Source organism: Haliotis rufescens, unplaced genomic scaffold, assembly GCF_023055435.1.
Source record: "Haliotis rufescens isolate VD_foot unplaced genomic scaffold, xgHalRufe1.0.p SCAF_16, whole genome shotgun sequence".
NCBI classification, from domain to species: domain Eukaryota; kingdom Metazoa; phylum Mollusca; class Gastropoda; order Lepetellida; family Haliotidae; genus Haliotis; species Haliotis rufescens.
This window is the reverse complement of record NW_025963846.1, coordinates 6,560,826-6,582,853: the sequence shown is the minus strand read 5'-3', so window position 1 is coordinate 6,582,853 and position 22,028 is coordinate 6,560,826. Positions and strand designations below refer to the sequence as shown.

General features: G+C 38.6%; 1 protein-coding gene across 1 annotated transcript in view; it reads left to right on the top strand.

The window, feature by feature from the left end:
• Nucleotides 1–3,301: 3,301 nt before the first annotated feature.
• Nucleotides 3,302–22,028, top strand: part of LOC124121906 (receptor-type tyrosine-protein phosphatase epsilon-like) — a 32,561-nt gene continuing 13,834 nt past the window's right edge. The window contains exons 1-16 of the mRNA XM_048396825.1: nt 3,302–3,507; nt 7,223–7,468; nt 8,840–9,022; nt 11,634–11,768; nt 12,244–12,378; nt 13,118–13,252; nt 13,664–13,798; nt 14,623–14,757; nt 15,799–15,933; nt 17,762–17,896; nt 18,312–18,402; nt 18,897–18,988; nt 20,683–20,834; nt 21,090–21,177; nt 21,367–21,443; nt 21,857–21,893. Coding sequence (XP_048252782.1) covers nt 3,417–3,507; nt 7,223–7,468; nt 8,840–9,022; nt 11,634–11,768; nt 12,244–12,378; nt 13,118–13,252; nt 13,664–13,798; nt 14,623–14,757; nt 15,799–15,933; nt 17,762–17,896; nt 18,312–18,402; nt 18,897–18,988; nt 20,683–20,834; nt 21,090–21,177; nt 21,367–21,443; nt 21,857–21,893 — 2,002 coding nt within the window. The 5' untranslated portion in view covers nt 3,302–3,416. The remainder of the gene's footprint in view (nt 3,508–7,222; nt 7,469–8,839; nt 9,023–11,633; nt 11,769–12,243; nt 12,379–13,117; nt 13,253–13,663; nt 13,799–14,622; nt 14,758–15,798; nt 15,934–17,761; nt 17,897–18,311; nt 18,403–18,896; nt 18,989–20,682; nt 20,835–21,089; nt 21,178–21,366; nt 21,444–21,856; nt 21,894–22,028) is intronic.

Below are 22,028 nucleotides of genomic sequence, written 5' to 3'. Positions count from 1 at the left end.
ATGTTGTGAAGAAAAAACATGCAGATGTCAATTGTGTGAATGCAATTTAATAAGAGTTCTACTATTTAACACTCCAAACATTGTGCCGAGTCACTTTTGACTTTTAAAAAAAAATATTTTATATAATTTGCATTAACTACATGGTATGTTACCCAGAATTATTGTTGGAGTTTAATGTAACTTCCATACCCATTGATAAAAATTAATTTGATAAATTGAACATGAATACGACATATTTATTTCATAGTCCTTACCTCTAAGTTATGTGGGATTTCACATGAGCCTGGCCACAGGAATCCTTTGCACGACGCTGGAATTATAATGATTACTACATACACACAATCAACTATGAAACAGAACTGAATTTAAAGGAAGATTTATGGATGATCGTGGATGATTAGGGTTTATACCAAAAAACAACAACTATTTAGATCTATAGCCAAAAACATTTGCAATATTGACGGTTGCAATATACGTGACACAGTATAAACTATAACCTTAATAATAATATTATTTAATTACATCTATAGACTACCGTTATACCCCAAAACACAAGAATTAAAATAAATAAGATATAGCGCTTACACACATTTAAAGGGCTTGTTATCAGTCATTATGGCTTAGCCCATTCATGTTACGCCCATCAGTATTAGTTCAAAACAACAGCATATGCCATGAAAGGTAACGTGACCTGTCAAAGTGGTCATTGTTATTTAGTGTAAAAGCACAATATACGTACTTTTAATACTGTTGATGAACCCATCGCTGTTGTAATGGAATCCCTTGTTCAACGGGGAACTCCTCGCGCTCTTAGATTGACTTGGAACCAAATTTTTGACGAAGCTGAACGAGACATGCGAGACGAGCGATAAATCACTTCCGGGTGTTTGAAAATACAAGATTCTTTCTCATTGAATATATATATATATATATATATATATATATATATATATATATATACTTACATACATACATGTACATAACTGTTTATTCACGCGTGCTGTGGCAGATTGTAACTGACCGACAGCAAGTATTGTAGAATCACCTGTAAATAAGGGCGACACTGTAATTAGAAACAACGTACTAATGAGAATATGAGAATTATCATAAGAAGGTTGTTGCGTTTTTCTTAACTATTACCATTTTCATACCAAAAGTGACAATGCAGTTAAAAATTGCTTTAGTGTCACAATATTCACTCACGTTTTCCTCAATTGCATTGAAACATAATTCCCACTGGTCAGTTCGACACCGCATGTAATTAAATAATTATTTCGAGATTCCGTTAGAATGTAAGATATTCTGCCAAACGTTATGCAATAAAAGACGAATAGTTTTTTCCATCAAAATACGCGCACGCGTCCCTGTATATTGCATACCTAATGTCACGTAATTGCCCAGTGTGACGTATCAACGGGACATAAAATGGGAAATGAAAAAAAGAAACTAACTAAACTTTAATGTTGTGGAAAATAACTCCAATGAATTGGAGTACACGCACATGAATTCGTATGAAAAACTGTCAAAACGGTTTGAGAGGTAAGGCCGGGTTCATTTAAGATCGCTACAATATGTAAAACAGGTGAAATTTGTAGAACTTCTTCAAAGGAAACATCCAACCAAATGCCCTTTTTATATAGTTGGTTGGTTGGTTTGTTGTTTAACGCCGCACTCAGCAATATTCCAGCTATATGACGGCGGCTTTTTATATAGTAATGTAATGATATAATATAAGTATATTTCACATGATACAATATACTTTGCACACAGTTAGTTGATGCTTTAAAGGGACTGACGAAAACATGGGCGAACTATTTTAATAACGCCGTAAAATAGTTGAATCATGTGTCATGTTTGTAGACACACCTTTACGTATTTGCGAAACTGAAACTGTTGAGCAAAGGAAAATATTCTCGCCCATGGGCCAACCTTTCTCGTCAAGGGCGAAATATTTCAATAACGCTATAAAATAGTTGAATTAAGTAAAATTGAGTTACATTATGTGCCATGAAAATGGTAAGAACACCTGCATGTATTTGCGAAACAAAAACACAAGTTTTGAGTAAAGGAAAATATTGTCGCCCATGGGCAAAAAATATTTCAATATTGCTATAAAATCATGAAATTAAGTTAAAATGAGTTAAATTTTGTGTCATGATACTTGAATAAATACATTTAATGTATTTGCGAAACAAAATCATGAGTTTTAAGTAAAGGAACATATTCTCGCCCATTGGCCAAACCTTTTTCTCGCCCATTGGCGAAATATCTCAGTATCGCTATAAAATAGTTGAATTAAGTTAAAATGAGTCATATTTTGTTTAATGATACTTGAATGAATACATTTAATGTATTTGCGAAACTAAAACATGAGTTTTGAGTAAAGGAACATATTCTCGCCCATGGGCCAAACCTTTTTCTCGCCCATGGGCGAAATATTTCAATATCGCTATAAAATCGTTGAATTAAGTTAAAATGAGTTACATTTTGTGTCATGATACTTGAATGAATACATTAAATGTATTTGAGAAACAAAAACATGAGTTTTAAGTAAAGGAACATATTCTCGCCCATGGGCCTACCCATGGGCAAGTCTTCGCCCATGGGCCGGCCCATTGGCCACACTTCGCCCATGGGCGACATAGTGTAAATATTGAGGTTTTTTTCATTTTTTCTTCCTAAGTATGTTCCCATGAAAACAGCATGTTTAATTTTTTAAATAACTTTGACCGAGACTGCAGCATAAACTTCCTGAGCTTTTCCCTTAAACACACTTTGCAAAAGCACGGTCCGCTTTTTTCAAACTGTCAGCCATCTTTTTCAAAATGCAAGAAAATCTTCTCAACAGAAGTCGAACAAGGGCGCGTTTACGAATGTGGAAGAAGAGACGTTTTCATTGGTTGTTGAATTAACGCTCATGGGCGAGAGAAATTCTGTGCTAAACTGGCGATACTAGAGAGGAAGAGGGTTACGCCACTTCCGAAAGCTTTGTGGCGAAAAGGTCCAGGGTGTTTATGATAATAATCGAGGAAGACCAAATGGATACATGTCCACTTGCCCCACTTTTTGGCCTTTCTCTTACATACCACGCGGACTGCCAAATATGGTGTAAACCCATCTAAACCTTACCACCATACATTCACTTGAGGTGATGGGATTATGAGGTATACATTGTGCATTCAACGTGCATGATATAACCTATATACCACAGCACACAAAATCACGACGACAGAGGGCAAGCTCGACCTGGACCGATAAGAAGGACTGGTTGAAGTTACACGACGGTAACACACGATAACAGACTGATAAAGAAGATGGCCACGTCAACTCGTTCGGGGCAATGTGCGTTTTGCAAAGATAACGCCTTTTTACCTTCCTGCTTACCCACAACTATGAGGGCACGTTAGCGTTTTAAAATGTTCGGACGGAAGAACGTATGGTACTTTCTGTGGATTTTCCCCGTTGTAGTCATTGTATGCTTAGATCAGCAATTGCCACCGCATACAGGTGAGTATCATCTTTTATCTATGTTTGATTTATGATACATATAACATTTTCAAAAATTGCGGGTGTGCGTCAGATTTTGTTGTTTTAAATAATTTTAAAAGGATTGAATGTAGTAAATCTTCTTGACTAGTCATAGTGTATAAACAAATTGTTGATAAAGTTGTTCTTCTTTCTGAGTTTGAAAATTGGAAGAGGTTATCTTGCATTGAAATCGAATTCACTATATATTCGTTGTGATTAATATTTGTCAGCACTCCTTTTAGTTAATGCATATAAGAGCTATTGATCAGGAAACGTATGACGTCATCCATTGTTTGATTATGCCATTGCGATCCACAGTGACGTCATTTCTATCTCACAGTTGTACACTTTTAAAAGAGAGTTTTAACATAATAACCGACAATTTCTTGTATTTACTAGCAACTATTTAATAAATCAAATCTATTTTCATGTACATCAGCCGCCACTCTCAAAACAAAATACAATATATTGAAATAAGATAAACGTCTAATACAGTTACAGCTTTTCAGAGATCATTAGTTACATTCCTGACATTATCAGCAAGAGACGAACAGCATGTATCTATCTATACATGGCTATATTTCGGTTGAGGTTCAACTTGTATTCTAGGTGCTACTAATCTTCCATTTTCACAACGAGCACGGAACACATACAAGGTGCAACGAATTCGTTTTTGTGTATTTGTGCTTTATCAACTGTGTAACTCTTCAGCAATGTGCATATCACTTGTCTGAGAAGATACTGAATCTGTTTACTTCGTCTTCACGTGTCACCACGTCTGCCAACTGAGTGCTAATATACTAAAGAATCAAAGATAAGATAGACAGCAGTAGAGGGAGGGAGTTAGTCGAGTTTATCGTACCTTTGAACAGCAATTTATTTATGTCTAACGAGCCACTATTTGAATAGATTATAGTGCAAGGATCATGAACAAATGTAATAAATTTATATTACATCATTATGTAGCCAGTATGATGTACAATACGATTGGTGAGAAAAACAGTGTGAAACTGTAAACTTAGCGCTATTGCGTTTAATAAAAAGTACGTATTTTTAAGTCAGTATTTGTAACAACACAAACGAATCTTATGTGCGCTAACGAGGAGGCGTGGCTTAATTAACACGGTCGATTAGGCCTCCAAGCTGTTTGTGTATTACCACGAGCCCGGTATTGACTAGATATATTACCGGAATTCAATGTAAGTCAAATAAGTCACTCTCATCGGTGGGTTTCACCGATGCCCCGGCGTTCCACAGTGTTTGCCCACACCTGTGACACATCGGTGAGCAGTCATGAAACCAAAGATGATCGGCCGGTTCCTGGAGGGTGTCCGAAGAATTTTGAAAAAACAACGGTAGGCTTATACCGTCCAGTGACTGACCGGTCATCTGGCGGGAATCGGAGGATAATCTCCCAATACCCGGACGGTGCCCGGATGGGCACCGCACGACTTGGTTTACATCGGACGGGCACCGTCCGGGTATTGGGAGATTATCCTCGATGCCCGGATGAACACAGCCCGTTTCCTACTCGTATTAAAAGGGGCCCGCACAGTGCCCGGCCGATCATAGTTCGCGTTCGCCGTCGAAATTGCTGCAAGAACTATATTACATTTGAGTTGATTTTGTAAATTTGTAGTGTCTGAAACAACTTCGAAGATGAAGAGTGAAAAGGCAAAGGGAGCTTTCGGCTCTAGCGTACTGCATACGGAGCCAGGCCAGTCTCATGAGTGTGTGTGGAGGGACAGGCATCCTGAAGTCATTCTATGCTATTCATCCGATTCAGCCCATTATATAAACTCCGGAACAGGCACGTCAGTCAACATTTCCGGTGTCCGATGAATGTTACCCGATAGGCGCCTGCTCGATGCTTGCCCGGACTCCGGTTGGTCACCTTACGACTTGGCTCAATCGTCCGGTCACCGGAGGGGAACATTCCGAGTATTGACTAATTCCCGGCAGATGACCTTTCGGCTACCCTCCGATGACCATACCACACCCGCGCACTGCAAGATTCGTCCGATTCCCTCACGGTCTGGCAGGTGCCTGGGAGGTCACTGGTGGGCTGCCGGAAGATGTGTCACAGATCCATTACTGAAGGGGGTGTGGACCACCCGGTCGCCGCAAGAAAATAACTCAGAGTTATTTTCTTCCGATGTGTCCACCGGGGTCTTCCCGATGTCAAAAACATGGCTAATGCTTACAGATGATCGTCTGGCGCCCAGTTGGGTAACTCTCAATTTTGCCGATTTTCAGCCTTTTCGGACATCGTAAACTAATCATCAGTGGATATGTGACTCAGGCATAAGTATGGCTAGTGGAGGCGGGTCAAGTAACTTTGATTTTACATCAATTATATAATTTTTACCTTTAAACTTAAATACAACTCCCATTTGGGGGGACCATTGAGCGATAATTAACCAGAACAGTTTTTGTCTCACCTCCAGTCATCCTCATCTCACAACTGCATGCACCTGCAGTAGATTATTACATAATGTATGCCAGCAGTCAGTCCAGGCGCCACATGCCACTAAGCCATGTGTGAAGTGTAATGTAACACCTAAGCGAGTCCATGTCGATTCGTCTTTGTAGTGCTTTTTCAAGACTGTAGCAGGATATTTTGATTTGGAGAAAATAAGCTAAACAAACTAACTAATTTGTGTTTTGCAATCACTTCTGATCCCTGAGTCCAAGTTAGGGATAATCCTGGTTATTTTCGTCACTATTGCCGGTCACAGGCTCTTACATGTAGGGGTTCACTTGTACTTCTTCCTCAGAAATCACCCTTTCATCTTTCGTCAAACATTCACATTCCATGATCACTCGAAAACTAGTCACTGTTATAGTCGGACATATTGACAAGTTAGTCGATTTCGGCTAACGATACCGAAAAAAAGGAACGAAGTAGGTACGATCGATGGTTGATCGCTTTATACACAGCACAGCAAATATTTTAAAGAATAAATGGTCTCGCAACAAAACAAATAAAACAACCGAAAAGTGAACTCAATTTGTGATAAAATGTTCTTTGTCACATATCCGTTGTTCAAAGAAAGAAGATATGCTACTCCTAACTCATACGAAGGAAAGTACAGTGTGCAAATAATCATTGTTTAATTGTGGAAAGGAGACTGTCTGTGGGTTAAAAATGCTGATGAATAGGTCTGTTTTGCCGAGGACGTGTGGAGCCGACTATGTCCGTGAACGGAGGCTTGCGTGCTAGGGTGGAAACGGAGTGGCGGGCTTGTGTGATAAAACGTCATGGTGTAATTTTGAAGGACATCTCCTCCAACCTGACCGTATATGGAGCCTCCGACGTATATTTTTCAGCCTTTGATAGACAGTACTATAGTGAAAATAAATCTTATTTACGTGCCGCTTTCCATGTTTTGAAAACGATATTTGTATTAACGATGTTATAATCTTTCCAATTCTGCAAAACTGTATATACCTACCGGACTTTCACGTTAAAGAGTAATGAAAGCCATGTGATTAAATTTTGCAACTTACTTTCAATTTTATTGAACAGTAATGATCGGGTAAAGTGTTTTATGGACGCTACATTTGAAATTCATTATTAATACGCCGAATGAGCCAAACGTTTGTGAGTGCGTGCACTGAAACACGTGGAACAACGTTCAATCAGAAGAGAATCTTTTAAGCCCTTTCCGATCTTTCACGCACAATGTTTCAGTAAATGTGGCACTTAACAAGCCTGCAACTCAACAGGGAGACTATAACGATACACAATGGTGCCATAAAGAGACTGGTGATGTTTGTGGTGTGAAAACGGCAAACCTGTCTGTGGATGGGAATACAGACACACAATACTGGAAGGGTTCCTGTTCTCTCGCCGCTATACAAGACAAACCCTGGTGGCAGGTGGACCTGGGGCAGGTGTATAACATCTCCTGGATCAAGATATACAACAGAGCACAACGTGAGAATAAATACAGGATATGACTATGCAGTTTAACCCATCGAGTTAATGGGGAAAATATATATTGAAACATGTGCATGATTTTTGCTCTTAGTCTTGAAAGTATGGTCATGGACATTTTAACTTACCAATGTAAAATTTACATATTATTATCGCGATTTCCTACATGTACTTCGCAAGAACCGTCGGCCGTTGAGAAAATTATCGTCAACAAAAGCAGACTTGTATTGCCTTTAATTTCATGTGGACCAAACGGAGCACTGGTTTAGTCTTTGATATTAGCATGAAAGTGCACATGCTTTGCAGATGAATAATATTTACTATATACCCATTTAAGGAAGGATAATTCATATAATTGTGCAGATTACATTAAATGTTATAAAAGAGTGTATTATGATTTCCTATGAAAGATGTGAAGTTAAACGAGTTTATGTTATACATATGTCTTTACTTGTAATCACACAAGATCATGATAACAATGAATGTTTTACTGATGTGCTCTATATGACTTTGTGAGACGTTTGTTATAAATATCACTTTGTTCAGTGAATAAGTACAGCAGGATGAGTGAGTGAGTGAGTTGGTTTAACGCCGCTTTTAAAGGTATTCCAGTTATATCGCGGCGTGTCAGCTTAATGCGGGAGGAAAGCCCGAAGTGATGCAGGTCTCAGACGTGTACCACTTCGGTGAAACCCACGAGCAAGGGTATGGTGCTGACAAACCTAGAAACATAATCGGGGCGAACCGGGATTCGAACCCACAATCATAGGTTTCTGGCGTGCCCAAGGGACGCAACTCTGCACAGCGAATCGCGGCGCCTTAGACAACTGGGCCACCCGTGCCCCGATTGGCAAATTAAATATGTAGTTTAAATGTTCTGTTTTAAATACAAGAATAGGTAGTGGTTTATGCATATTTTAGCATCATCCTTGTTGAGAGCGCATTAATAGTGCAGTTATCATACGATACATGACATCTTCCCGAGGCAAGAGAGTTAACTGACTTTAAAAGTCCAGTTCGGGGAGATAAGAAATAAAGTTACACGGATCCAGATTTATAATTGATGTAACGTTGTGAGAATCCACCAGTGGGTTGATTCAGCGCGTTACACATATCCGCAGTGTGTACTCCCCATGGAAATGAGAATGAGAGCTCACGGACCCAGAGTCTAAACTTTTGGTCTGCACCCTGCACCAGAAACAAGCGCATCCAGTTAATCGCTGTTTTCCTGTTTGAAAAAAGTCGCCCTGACTAGAATTGTACTGACTGCGATATAACACAACACTGTTTGAAACTATTTTACAACACCTCAACCAAGTATATGTACGTTGAGGTTTGATAGATGTTTTATGTATGTCGTATATAATCCAGATGAGTACCGAGTAAACTCAATGAAAGTAAGAGTGGGGAACACGACCTGTTATACACACGATCCAGCGAGACACGTGACTACCGTGATGGACATCAGATGTGTTAACGTGACGCAAGGCCGGCTACTTTCAGTGAGTCTTACGGCTGGTACATATCTGAGTCTGTGTGAAGTACAAGTACTGGGTGAGTATAGGAGTAATTTAATCACTTGTCTCCTGTATCCCCTGAATAGTTGTAGTTTATAATGTTGCAATATTTTTTAAATGTGTAAATTTTAAACGATATACGGAGTTTTCCGTTGACCGCCCGACTGCGAATCATTCTTTCATTAGTGTACGAACAACATTCACGACATTGTAGTCTTGAAATGACGTAAATAAAAGCGGTCAAACCATATCCATATTCTTAACAAAATCAGAGTCTGTTGTACCTTAAAACATGCGCATGTGTTTATGAATCACTATCAAATAGTGATGATGCCAGATGTTCGCGAAAAGTACAGCGCATCCTGCCCTACGGGGGACACCCGTCACAAACACATGCAAACTAAAACAAAAACAATACAGGAACATATAGTAAACATTAACTGACTACTTCCACTTTGCCCAGCATGAATAAATACAGAAGCGTTGTTTCTGATCATTTACAGCGTTTAATCTTGGAGTTACCGTTTTAGTAAGCACTGGGATAAATCAGAGAGTTTATCCGTCCTAGAATGTCCTCGCTACGACCCATCCAAGTGAACAACACGAAAAGTGAGTGAGTTAAAATTTAACGTCGCATCAGCATTATGTCAGCCATATAGCGACGAGAACAAGTTCATATATACAGAGTTTAGTCATGAATATAAAGTTCTATTTACAAACAAATGTTTGGGCATAACAATATTACAATGAAAGTTTAAAACACGGGCGATGAGCCACCAGTAACCAAAGCTCGCTGGGGATCATGGGGACGAGCAGTACCTCGGCTTCCTGCATGAAAGCCAAGCAGGATTTACGTCATCACTTTAGCTACTGGTGGTTGTGCAAATTACTAGCCAATATGAAAAACATTCTCAGGAATGAGTTGGCTTAAAAAACACTGGTTGATGATATTTACATCGATTATGATAGGAATTATGTGTCACACATGGTGGTTCAATAACTTTAGGGTACTTTAACCTCCTGAACATAGCCTTCGATAATCTTTGTTGATAAAAGCATCACACCAAATTTAAAAACAAGCAATTAATTATTCAAATACATATTTCAAAATTATGAAATTAGTAAGTCTATACAGATCAAGTAGCTGAAAATGAGATGCCCGCTTACACGGGAAAAGAGATTTTTCAGATTTACTCTTTGATAATATGACTCCCTTGTAATTGCAAAGACGAACAAGACGAATAAATGCACAACCAAACTATGTACTCAATCAGTGTCAAGACTGACAGTCTACTGTAAACTATAAATTCACCTTACAGCATTCAACGCCTCAGTAAAGCCTTCAAACAGTATTTATGGATTACGTGTGGAGGACGAATCAAATAATGACGCATCAGTGACATTTGTACCATACGTTCCCGTGTTGTTTTTCAGGACAACAATTGACTTGCCTTCCTTACATGTGTTTGTGACGGTGCCACCGGTGGGGCAGGATGCGCTCGACTTTTCGCGAACACCTGGTATCATCACTGTTTAGTGGTGATTCATAAACTCAAGCTTAGCCGGAACCGTACGATCGACTCTTGTTGCTTTTATTTACCTTTCATGTAAAATTGTACATTAGTCAAGGGCGTTTTGATAAATGTCCAAGACCGGGATACAGATATGTACAAGTGGAAACAACATACCACGCCATCATAGCAACAAATATTCTGCTGATCTGAGATCGATCTCTGTAATTTGCAAATCAAGCCCCTTACAGCGAAAGGGCGTGACGTACAATTAGTGTATATTAATTATCAATGACTTAAATTTACATGTCACGAACAGAGCCTTAACATAAACAATTTTGCGTTGCCAATAAGGCGACAAACAAATGCGTCACATCTCAATCTGTAAAACACTGTTACACATCAGCTCCAGTTACACCACCACACGGTGGGTACCTCAATTTGTATTTCCGGAGGCATAAGCCAACAACTGACGTACATTGCCACAGATTATCAGAATAAAGCATGTTATGCTGAGATGCCAACTATAAATTCATTCATAATGACATATTATTATTATGTCTCAAATAATTTTCGAATGACAAATGATTTTCTTCTAAAAACAACAACATAATGTTCAAATCTTGGACACATGTGAAAAACGTATGTTTAGTTTCACCATGAAGCACTTCCAATCATTCTAATTCTCCAAACAAGCTGTCTCTTCATACATAAAAAAAAAGATTTGCCTTCCTTTAACGTGAGGTTTTGGAAGATTCTTCACGTTCTATGTTGCTTTTCAATTTCAGAATAACTGGCCGTGCGTCTAATTTACAAGGGATCCCTGTAGCTGTTGGGTTTTTTAAAAACATGGAAAACTTTATGTTTCGTTTATAAATCATTTGAAAAATAGTGTTGCTTAACAAAGTGCTTTTTTGATAAGGCACCTCCAAACATTTCTTTACAAATGTACAGAAGGTTATAAGTGCCTTGTGTTTCGCGCTGATGCATTATTATGCTTAAATGTATGTACTTCAATGAGATACAGCTGTTGGTGACGTGTTTCCTCTTTAAACAGTTAGTTGTGTTACACAAACCAGTAGTCCGGAACGGACTTGTGTATTACCTTCATATTACCCATGGTGCCTATCCCTGCAGTATGTGACGACCATTGGTTTGGCCCCAACTGCTCGAACCAGTGCCACTGTATGAACAACGCCACCTGTGACAAGACTACCGGATACTGTGGCAATTGGTGTGGAGATGGCTGGACTGGAAATGACTGTCAGACAGGTATTTTGAGTAATTGTTGGCACCAAATGTTCGGATGGATTACAGTACATCGACTTTAAATCGGGAAGGTTTCTGTACACTGAAGATTATCCCAAGTAATTTTATGTAACCCCCTGCACGCCTAAGAGTTCATTCAACTTAACCGACATACTCATACAAAGACACTCGTAATAACCTACCCAATCTATGTTATGAATAATTTCTGATACTCATGTACCTTTTTCAGTAGTGTGTATTACAACACCTAATATAAACCCATTCAAACATACTATCTTATCAGTTTTGCTTCAGTACTATAGAAACAAGAAATCACGATAATGGGCTATTATGGATAGATACACATTGATGTCATTTTCTGCAGTGTGCGGTAAATACACATATGGTGCCAACTGCATCCAGCGATGTCACTGTAAGAATAATATTACATATGCCAACATATTCATATTTCACAGTGACTGCTAGTTTCTGTTCACAGAGTGCAATAACTACACGTTTGGTGTTAACTGTTTCAAGAATTGTCACTGTGATCAAAACACTACATGTGCCAAGACAACTGGCTACTGCAAGAGCGGGTGTGCGGCTGGGTGGATCGGGACTGGCTGTCAGACAGGTAATACATGTAATTGGCAAGGCGATATTTGGACATATATGTACGATCTACTCAGAATTACGGATGTTCTATCAAGTAAATTGTAACGGAAGACAATGTGACGATCTCATTTATCAGCAAAGGATACATAACCTGTACTGAGTGAGTTAATGGAATAATTGGCCTCGTTAGAGGTGCCCACTTGTCAGTATTTAGGGTATATATCATTTAGTCTAACTGGTTCCTTGACAAAAGACAAGGTGTGACAAGCGTCCTTTTGGCCCACATGACATGCACGCTTTAAGAAACGGGGAAGGTTTTTAAAAATTGTTTGAACCGTTATCAGATGTCGTCCTTTCAATGAAGATTCAGCTTTCAACGCAAACATGTATTGTACTTGATGTGACACTTAAGGTATACGTTAAGATAACATGTGTCAAGAGGCTGATTTTGGAGTCTTTTACTCAGGCTAATTTTGATATGAGATTTTAATAGTTTGAAACGTTTTGGATATACTTAGGTTCCTTTTGGCCTTAATAAGAAAAGCGACCTATTAACACGCGGTAATTTGATGGTTTGACCGCTAGTCGTACCTTCTCGGCTGCACCGTGTCCTGTCACAAATAGTCCGACTTCAAATATGTTGTAAAAGAATTTCAATGAACGATAGTTCGAATATAATACTTACCAGCAATAATAAAACCTACCCGCAGACATCGTTGAGTACATGATCTCGCAGTCATGTTTTGTACTCTTTTCAGCGTGCCAGAACAACACGTTTGGCCTAAACTGCACCCACCAGTGTCACTGTATGAACAACACTAAATGTGACAAGACAAAAGGCTACTGCAAGAACGGATGTGCAGCAGGGTGGACCGGGAATGTCTGCCAGACAGGTACTAGTTTATTAGCCTTGGCCAAAGCCAGAAATTCAAAACATCATTTCCAGTGATTGTGTGAAATAACCAAATAGACAATGTTTATCTGGTAACAACATCTAGATTAACTGTCAAGTGTGATTAGTGCTAAATGACACAAAAGAAGAAAACAAGGAAAAGAAAACAATGTTTTCAGTCAAACTCAGCATCAATTCTTCATTTAAATAATTAAAACATATCTGTCTTTAATATTATTCTTTTTCAAACTATACACATGAAAATAGCAACACAACAGCATGCATATTTGAACACAATTCCAGAAAGCAAGGACCACACGTTTGGTGTTGCCTGTTCCTATCCAGCATCTCAGTTTCAAAATTAATATTAGGATATTTATGTTTCATAGTGATAACTATTTTCTGTTTACAGAGTGCAATACTTACACGTTTGGTGTCAAGTGTTCCCAGAATTGTCATTGTGATAAAAACAATATCTGTGATAAGACAACTGGCTTCTGCGAGAACGGGTGTGCAGCAGGGTGGACGGGTTGCGGCTGCCAGACACGTAACAGTCTTTGTTTGTTGTTTCACGCTGCACACAACACTATTCCAGCTATATCGCTCTGTAAATAAATCTAGTGTGGACCAGAGAATCCAGTTACTGATGACATGAGAATCGATCCACGCAATTGGGATGTGATGACATGCATCATTGAAGTCAGCGAGCCTGACCATCCGATCTCGTTAGTCGCCTCGTACGACAAGCACGGGTTGCTGAAGATATATTCAAACCCGGATCTTCATGGGTCGGTTACAGCCTAATGTTCATTGTCAAATCTTCTTTTATGTGATTGTTTCGTTTGAAAACAAGTGTATTGGTACATTTGAAAGGGAACATTGTAAAATGTTAGTGGATATCTTTTCAGGAAAAACTTATCTTTGTAATATGCATAATCATGCGCGTAGAAACCCACGAGGATGAGAGTATGATGCTGACCAACCTAGAAACAAAGTCAGGTCGATCCTGGTGTTCGAACCCAGCAGCACATAGAGATGGATCTTACACACAAAATTATGATAATCTAACACGATAATTTTCATGTCAAACGTCCCTATTGCATGTAAATCTTTTTAAACGGAAAGCGTCACATCTATGGATATTTTTTAAATGAAAATACATCAGGCTGCATTTGCATGATTGACAATTTATTCTGTAATCATGCTTAATCATGAATATAGTAATGTTAAAATTACTTGTTATTAAGGTGCAGTGACAACACGTATGGTCTCAGTTGGTACCGGAAGTGTCACCTTTGTTACACTATATCAATTGTAACATAAATGGTCGGATATTGATACATCATTGTGACTACTATTTTCTTTTCACAGAGTGCAACAATTACACGTTTGGTGTCAACTGTTCCCAGAAGTGTCACTGTGACAAAAACACTATCTGTGATAAGGCAACAGGCTACTGTCAGAGCGGGTGTGCAGCAGGGTGGACGGGTGGCGACTGCCAGACAGGTTATAGCCGAATGTTCATTGTCATGCCTTCTTTTATGTAATTGTTTTGTTTGTAAACTAGTGTTTTTCATATATAGGAGAAAGAAAATTGCATAATGTTAGTAATTATGTTTTTGGAAAAAACTGAACTTTTTAACGTTATGCATACATATATGTAGAAGAAGGGGTTGCGAAAAAACATATTCAGTGCAGCATAATGAATGACCGAGGGTGTTAGTTTGGTTTCACGCCTCTTTGAAGAGTATTTAAGTCATACTACTGCGTATTCGAAATTGGTATTCAAACCCAGCAGCACAATGAGTTTGATCTTACATACATATTAATACATGATAATCTAATTTGATAATATGGATGTCAACACGTCACAATTACATAAACCTAACAACGGAAAAGTTGTACGTCTATTGATAGTTTTTATCTGAAAAAAGCACTAGGAAGGCATTATGATTGACCCTTCTTTGATTATGATACGATAAACTGTGCCATTGATTTAACAAGTATGACATACAGGTAAAAGGTGAGTAAACCACAGATGTAATATTCAGACTTTTTTATTGTGTACAATGCTATCATGCATCCATACGTACATATGAATATACTAATAAATATTAAAATGCCTAAATATTCGTTGTGCATTGACCACACGTATGGTCTCTCCCAGAAGAGTCACTTTGCTCACAGTATCTCTTAATTCCAACATTAATGAGTGAGTGAGTTAGTTAAAATTTAGCGTCGCGTCGACATTATTTCAGCCATATAGCGACGAAGAACAAGTTGATATATGTACATATCAGGATTTACGTAATCACTTTAGCTACTGGTGGTTGCAATTGTGCACCATACTAGCCGATATTAAAACAATACTCAGCAATGAGTTAGCTTAAAACACTGAGGGATGACATTTACATCAATTATGCTAGGAATGACGTGTCACACAGGGGGACAATCATTTTGCGGGACTTTTCTATTGGATATGGAAAGGGTTTTGTCACTTTATTTAACCTCCTCCAACATTAATAGTAGCAAATTGATATTTCACAGAATGCAGTAACTACAAGTATGGTGACAACTGTTCCCAGACGTGTCACTGTAAGGATAACACTACATGTAACACGACAACAGGCTACTGTCAGGGTGGATGTGCAGCAGGGTGGGTTGGTGATGGATGCCAGACAGGTACTTTGTGCTATGGATTTAAAAAATTACTTTTCCAAAGAAAGAACAACAAACGACATTTAATGTACTCACACATTTGAATACATTCATTATGATGCGATATACATGAGTATGACATGCAGGTAAAAGGTGATGAAACCGCAGTTTTAATATTGAGACTTATGCATTATGTACAATGCGCCCATGCATGAAAATCGGGGGTAGAATAGGTCTTCAGCAACCAATGTTTGCCGTAAAAGGCGACTATGCTTGTCATAAGAGGCGACTCACGGGATCGGGTGGTCAGGCTCGCTGACTTAGTTGATGCATGCCATCGTATCCCAATTGCGTGGATCGATGCTCATGACATCAATGATTGGAATGTCTGGACCAGACTCGTCTATTTACAGACCGCCGTCATATAGCTGGAATATTGCTGAGTGCGGCGTTTAACAACAAACAAACAACCAATATAATCTTTGGCACAAAATTCAACCACATACACGAAGAAGGTTTGCGTCATAAATGAAACACATTATGATTTACAGACCACGTCATATAGCTGGAAAATGTCTGCGTGCTGCGTTAAACAACAAAGAAACAAACATGCATACATACGTAAATATGAATTTAGTATTTAATGTTTAATTACCTAAATATTCAGAATGCAGTGAGAGAGTGAGAAGGGTGTGACGCCGCTTTTAACAGTATTCTAGTTATATCATGGCATGTCAGCTTGATGTGGGAGGAAAGCCCAAAATGATGCAGGTACTGACAAACCTAGAAACATGAACGGGACGAACCCGGATTCGAAACCACAATCATAAGTATCTGGCGTGCCCAAAGGACGCAACTCTGCACAGCTCATTGCGGCGCCTTAGACGACTGGGCCACCCGTTCCCCCTAAGGTACAATGACAACACGTATGATCTCTCCCAGAAATGTCACTTTTCTCACTTTTCCACAATTCAAACATTAATAGTAGGAGATTGATATTTCATAGTGGCTATCTGTTGACACAGTGCAGCACCAACACGAGAGAATGAGCATATTTCTCTTGATTTCATTTCTCCCTTTGCCTTTCCAGTGATTCGTACTAATGCATGTCACTGGGTCCTCAAACATGGTGACCGAGTGATCAGTATCTTGATTAGAAGTGTGTCATACTGCCCTGATGACCTGGACCATTGTCAATACCATGATCCAATTTCGATACTTACATCCACTGTATTACACACGGGGAAAATGTTATCTGATTTATATTTGGAGGTAATGTTCATATGTACATGTACAATTGCTTGTCACCTGTATACAGTCAGGATCTGTCACATACCAAGCCTAAATAACAATATGGGTTCTAATGACGTAGAATCAGCTGATTGCAATGTGAATTAATGTTAGTTTCATGTGCATCCAAAGGTTTGTGGAGTATCTAATTTTCATTAAATAATGGGTAGGGTTTTCGCCCGGAGAGCGAAAGATCCGGGGTTTGATCCCCGGCCGTGTCATACCAAAAGACGTTAAAAGATAGTACTTGTTGTTACCCTGCCTTGCTCTCAGCATTTAGGGGCTGAGACAAGGACTGGTGTCTGATTGGGTTATTCATGTTGAAATGCGGCATGGTATCTCAGTGTGCTAGCACTATAAAATCGGCATTAGTCCGCAGCAACACACATTATATAAGTGCAATAATTTTGAATGCGACGATAAACCCCATTTCAGCTCACCTGGTATGAATGCTACAAGTTATCCTCTTAAAGAACCGATCACGTTTTCACATAAATCCTTATTTGTTTCCCGAAAGTAAACCGGTTGCCTCGTCCTATATAGTTTCTCTTTTGATTTTCAGTGTGCAGTAACTCCACATATGGTATCAACTGTATCAACCAATGCCACTGTAAGAGCAGTGGTGTTTGTGAGAAGACAACCGGACACTGTGAGAGTGGATGTGCAGATGGGTGGACAGGAGAAAGTTGTCAAAAACGTAAGTAGACCATACAGAACCACCTACACCAAGCTTAACAGTTTTCTGTAATATTTTGAGTCCCACGTCACATTTGTAAAGTGCGAATTTACCTAATATCGGGTTCTTCATCATCTTCCGAGGATTTCAAAACTTCACGTTGCCAGGTTACAGTAATGACGTTATTAATTACGCTGATTACAGGCACTCGCTGATAACACTTGTAATCCATATGCTACATGAGAATCAAGAGTATCTAAAGCATATTTCCAGCGCAGTAACCATTGTCTTGAAGCAGGCTCATATGTATCTTCGCCCAGTACCATTACTATGAATGAAAGTAGGAAACAAATGTTTGTTTTCCAAATACGTTTTTGTATTACCAAAAGTTTACATCTGCAATGGCACAATGAAACTGATTCGTCTTGTGTTTTAGCGGAGACTGGTCTTAACCCGGCAGTTATAGGCGGGGGTGTCGGAGGAGCTGTTGCTATTTTGGTAGTGATTGCTGGGATAATTATGTACAAGTGAGAAAATGCATGTCTTAATAATTTTCAATACTATCATGCTAAACACACCGTATCGCAAATGATGTCATTAATGTACGTGTCTTAATTATATGTTCGTCCGTGTATTATTTACGAAAGAATTAAGCCACACTCTCATATCTTCCACAAATCTGCATTCAATAATCTTTTGTACTATCTCTTGGCCACGTCATACCAAGAGACGTTATCAAAAGACACTTGGTATTAGCCCTTGCCTTGCGCTGGTTTTAAGGTTTGTCCTTGTTGGTGCCAGTATGGTGTGTCGGTATCCATGTTCAACTGTTATATACTGGCATGTCAGTAGGCTAGCACGATGAAACTGCATGCATCCAGACTAGTACACACACACACTAACACACATTAACACACACACACACACACACACACACATGTGCTTTGCTATTTAAGTGACATAACTTGAACCCGATGCCAACCCCTATTTCATCTTATCTGGTTATCCCTTTTATTTCAAGAAAAAGAGATCGATGTTCTGAGACTAATACATCTGAAACAAAGGATGAAGGAGGACTTAATATGTCTGAGATGAGAATACAATCACAACCAGGTAATGGAACACTCAACTCTATTTAATGCGGAACATGTTATTCAGATATATTAATAGTTTCTGAACAAGGCATGTAATAACATAAAGCCGTACCTTGCTGTGGTACAGCTTGTTTTCTCAAACACTTGTAACATGTTTTTCAACATTCTCTTCAGTAGCCAACACATTAAAACAGTGATCAGTCTTATTAATTTCCTTAAATAGATGGTGAAGAACACATTACACATGTGACATAGTTTCGTAACTGCGTTTCGGGGCATCTCTGCAACAGTTTCCTTACCGTATTGCCGTTCCAAACAGACAGACAGACAATTTATTCAATAAAAGGCCACTGTCCCAAAATACATACATATGCAGGAATACATAAAGCCTGCGCAAAATGACATGTTTACAAACTGGGAAAATTTACATTATTTACATTTTTTTTTCTTTTCATTTTTTTACTTATTCACAGTGGATTATTTACTATTTACCCTAAGTTGATGAGCTTTGGTAAGAAAAACTGATATTTTATATAAGGTAATCAGGAAATAATAGAGATAAAGTAATGCTGAAGGTTAGAGGTAATATATTTATCTAAAAGTGCATTACGAAGGGAGCTGTAGGATTCACAAATTAATAATACATGATATTCATTTTCAATAAAGTACTTATTTTTAGACAAAGAGGGCAGAGTCTTTCTTCATATGGTGTGGCATGGTATCGTCAAGTATGTACTGCTATTGGAAAGTTACTGCATCTGAAGCGTGATAAAATCCTTTTGAAGTGAGGTGGAAGTAGTGAATTTAAGTAATATTCAACAATTAGTAGCGATTTAAAATGTTTATTGCCGTTCTGTGCCATCATGATCAGTTAAGCCATGACTCTGCAACTCCTCTGGCCATAAGAGCTTCGCTAAGTGAGGGGTCTGACTGCCGTTACTCCTAACTATTCCCATATACATTCATGTTCCGGCATACACACATACAAGGATGAACACAAGGTTCGATACTCACATAAGTTTACTAAGCTTCAGTCCAACTCGGAAAGGTACAACTACAAGGGGAATTAGAATAGCCGAGGTTTGACTAGGCCAATTAACTGTAAATCCTGTGCACTACTCTCCTAATGTTAATGGTATCTTTTTAACGTGTTCGATCTTGACCTGTCTTTATTACATGTCCTATTCGATTGTTTTGATTCGTTAAGAACTATATCAGACAATGAACTCTTGTTAGAGTCGTGATCGGAAAACTACCGGAAACTAGGAACAATTGAAAAAGCTCTATTGATTAACTGGTGATAACAGTACTGAAGCAATTACTGAAAATATCCTGTAAATGTCATCTCTATATTGATTTCCTGCCTATTTGCGTCAACTAGGTGGCATGCAGCCAATCAAGAACCTGAGAAAATTAAGAAAGTGGAACCATCTTTATTCTTCTTTCATGCATATGAATAAATTGTTTGTTTGTTGCCGCACTCAGCAATATTACATCTGTATGATGGCAGTCCAATAATTGATGTCAGATGCTTCGGTCTGTGCACTTGGCATACAATGACATGCAATAAAGTCTGCCTTTCTGACCACTCGATCCGTTAGTTGGCTCTTACAAGCGTGAATAGCTTTACAGCAATTCTAAGCCTGATCTTCAGTCATGTTTAGATATACAGTGCTACATGAACATTGTATACGTGCCATACATTAATTACAGTACCGTACATCCTTGCAACTGCAGCTCCACACGTGGATGACCCTGGGGCAGTGTATGCCAACATCCGGTCTCGGGCCGTCCGAGTCTCAGAACTTCAACAGTACATTCATGAACGATATGGCATCGATAAGGGATTTGAAAACGAATACAATGTAAGTACAACCATATCCAAAGTATCGACTTAAGGTCTGCACATGTTCAGGTATTTGCGCGTTCACTTCATCCCTGCCACAAATCCGGGAATAAGTTCAACATTCGCATATAACTGTTTGTCGAATACTAACTTCCTTCTCAGGATGTTTTAACATTGACGTTAGATAAGATATTGTTTTCCCAGGACCCAGTGCTATACTACACCTAAAAACAGTATAGTAAGACATTCACTACCTCATGTTACTATTTTGAAGATGTTCCCACCAGGAAAGCAACACCCCTGTGATATTGGCAACAGTTCTGGAAACAAGGGAAAGAACACATTCATCGGAATATTCCCTTGTGGGTATTGAACCATACCTCTATAAAACAATGATGTGTAAATATTTACGTCTATAAAATGATTGTGTACCCAATTCAACCCAAGCAATAACGAAGCATCTATGTAATGTCAATATTACAAAGTTTCCATTATAACCATGATCGAAACGTAGTGTTTCCTTCTGAATATATTAATCATATACATTTCAGATGACCACTCCAGAGTTTTACTGAAGAAACTTCCAGGGAAAGATCACTCAGACTACATTAATGCCAATTATGTGCATGTATGAATTCATTTGTGATATGATGTAGTTTATTATGCATAATTTGGTCACTGCAAAATATCTCAGAAGATCTGGTGTCGGTGCCGTTTGGGAAATAGATTACGGTTCGCATTTCAGAAACAAAATTATAATTACACGATGAAACAAACAAACAATTGTAACCATGTACATGGTTACATGGTGTTGAGTAAATCTCAGGACAGTAATCATTGACAGTTATCAATATCTTTAATCAATTCTCACGATTACAATAAGATTGAGCATTAGGTATGTACAGATTCTTTTCAGCAGATTGCATATGAATTTCATCCAGTGATTTGTTGTTATTGTGTTCAGTTAGGATTTTGATGATTGCAGTTTACTGAAATCTAATGATACAGGCACAAACCATTTACTTTTAATTTATATTGCAGGGATACAACACCGAGAACGCATACATAGCAACCCAGGGTACGTTTCTGGAAATAGAAGTAATGCAGTTACGCTTTGATACGTAGGTCGTTCCATGTAACCAATGCCGCCCCGGGCATGGGATATGTTTTCCCCGGCTATATAAAACATGCGTTAAAACTTTGTAATACATGT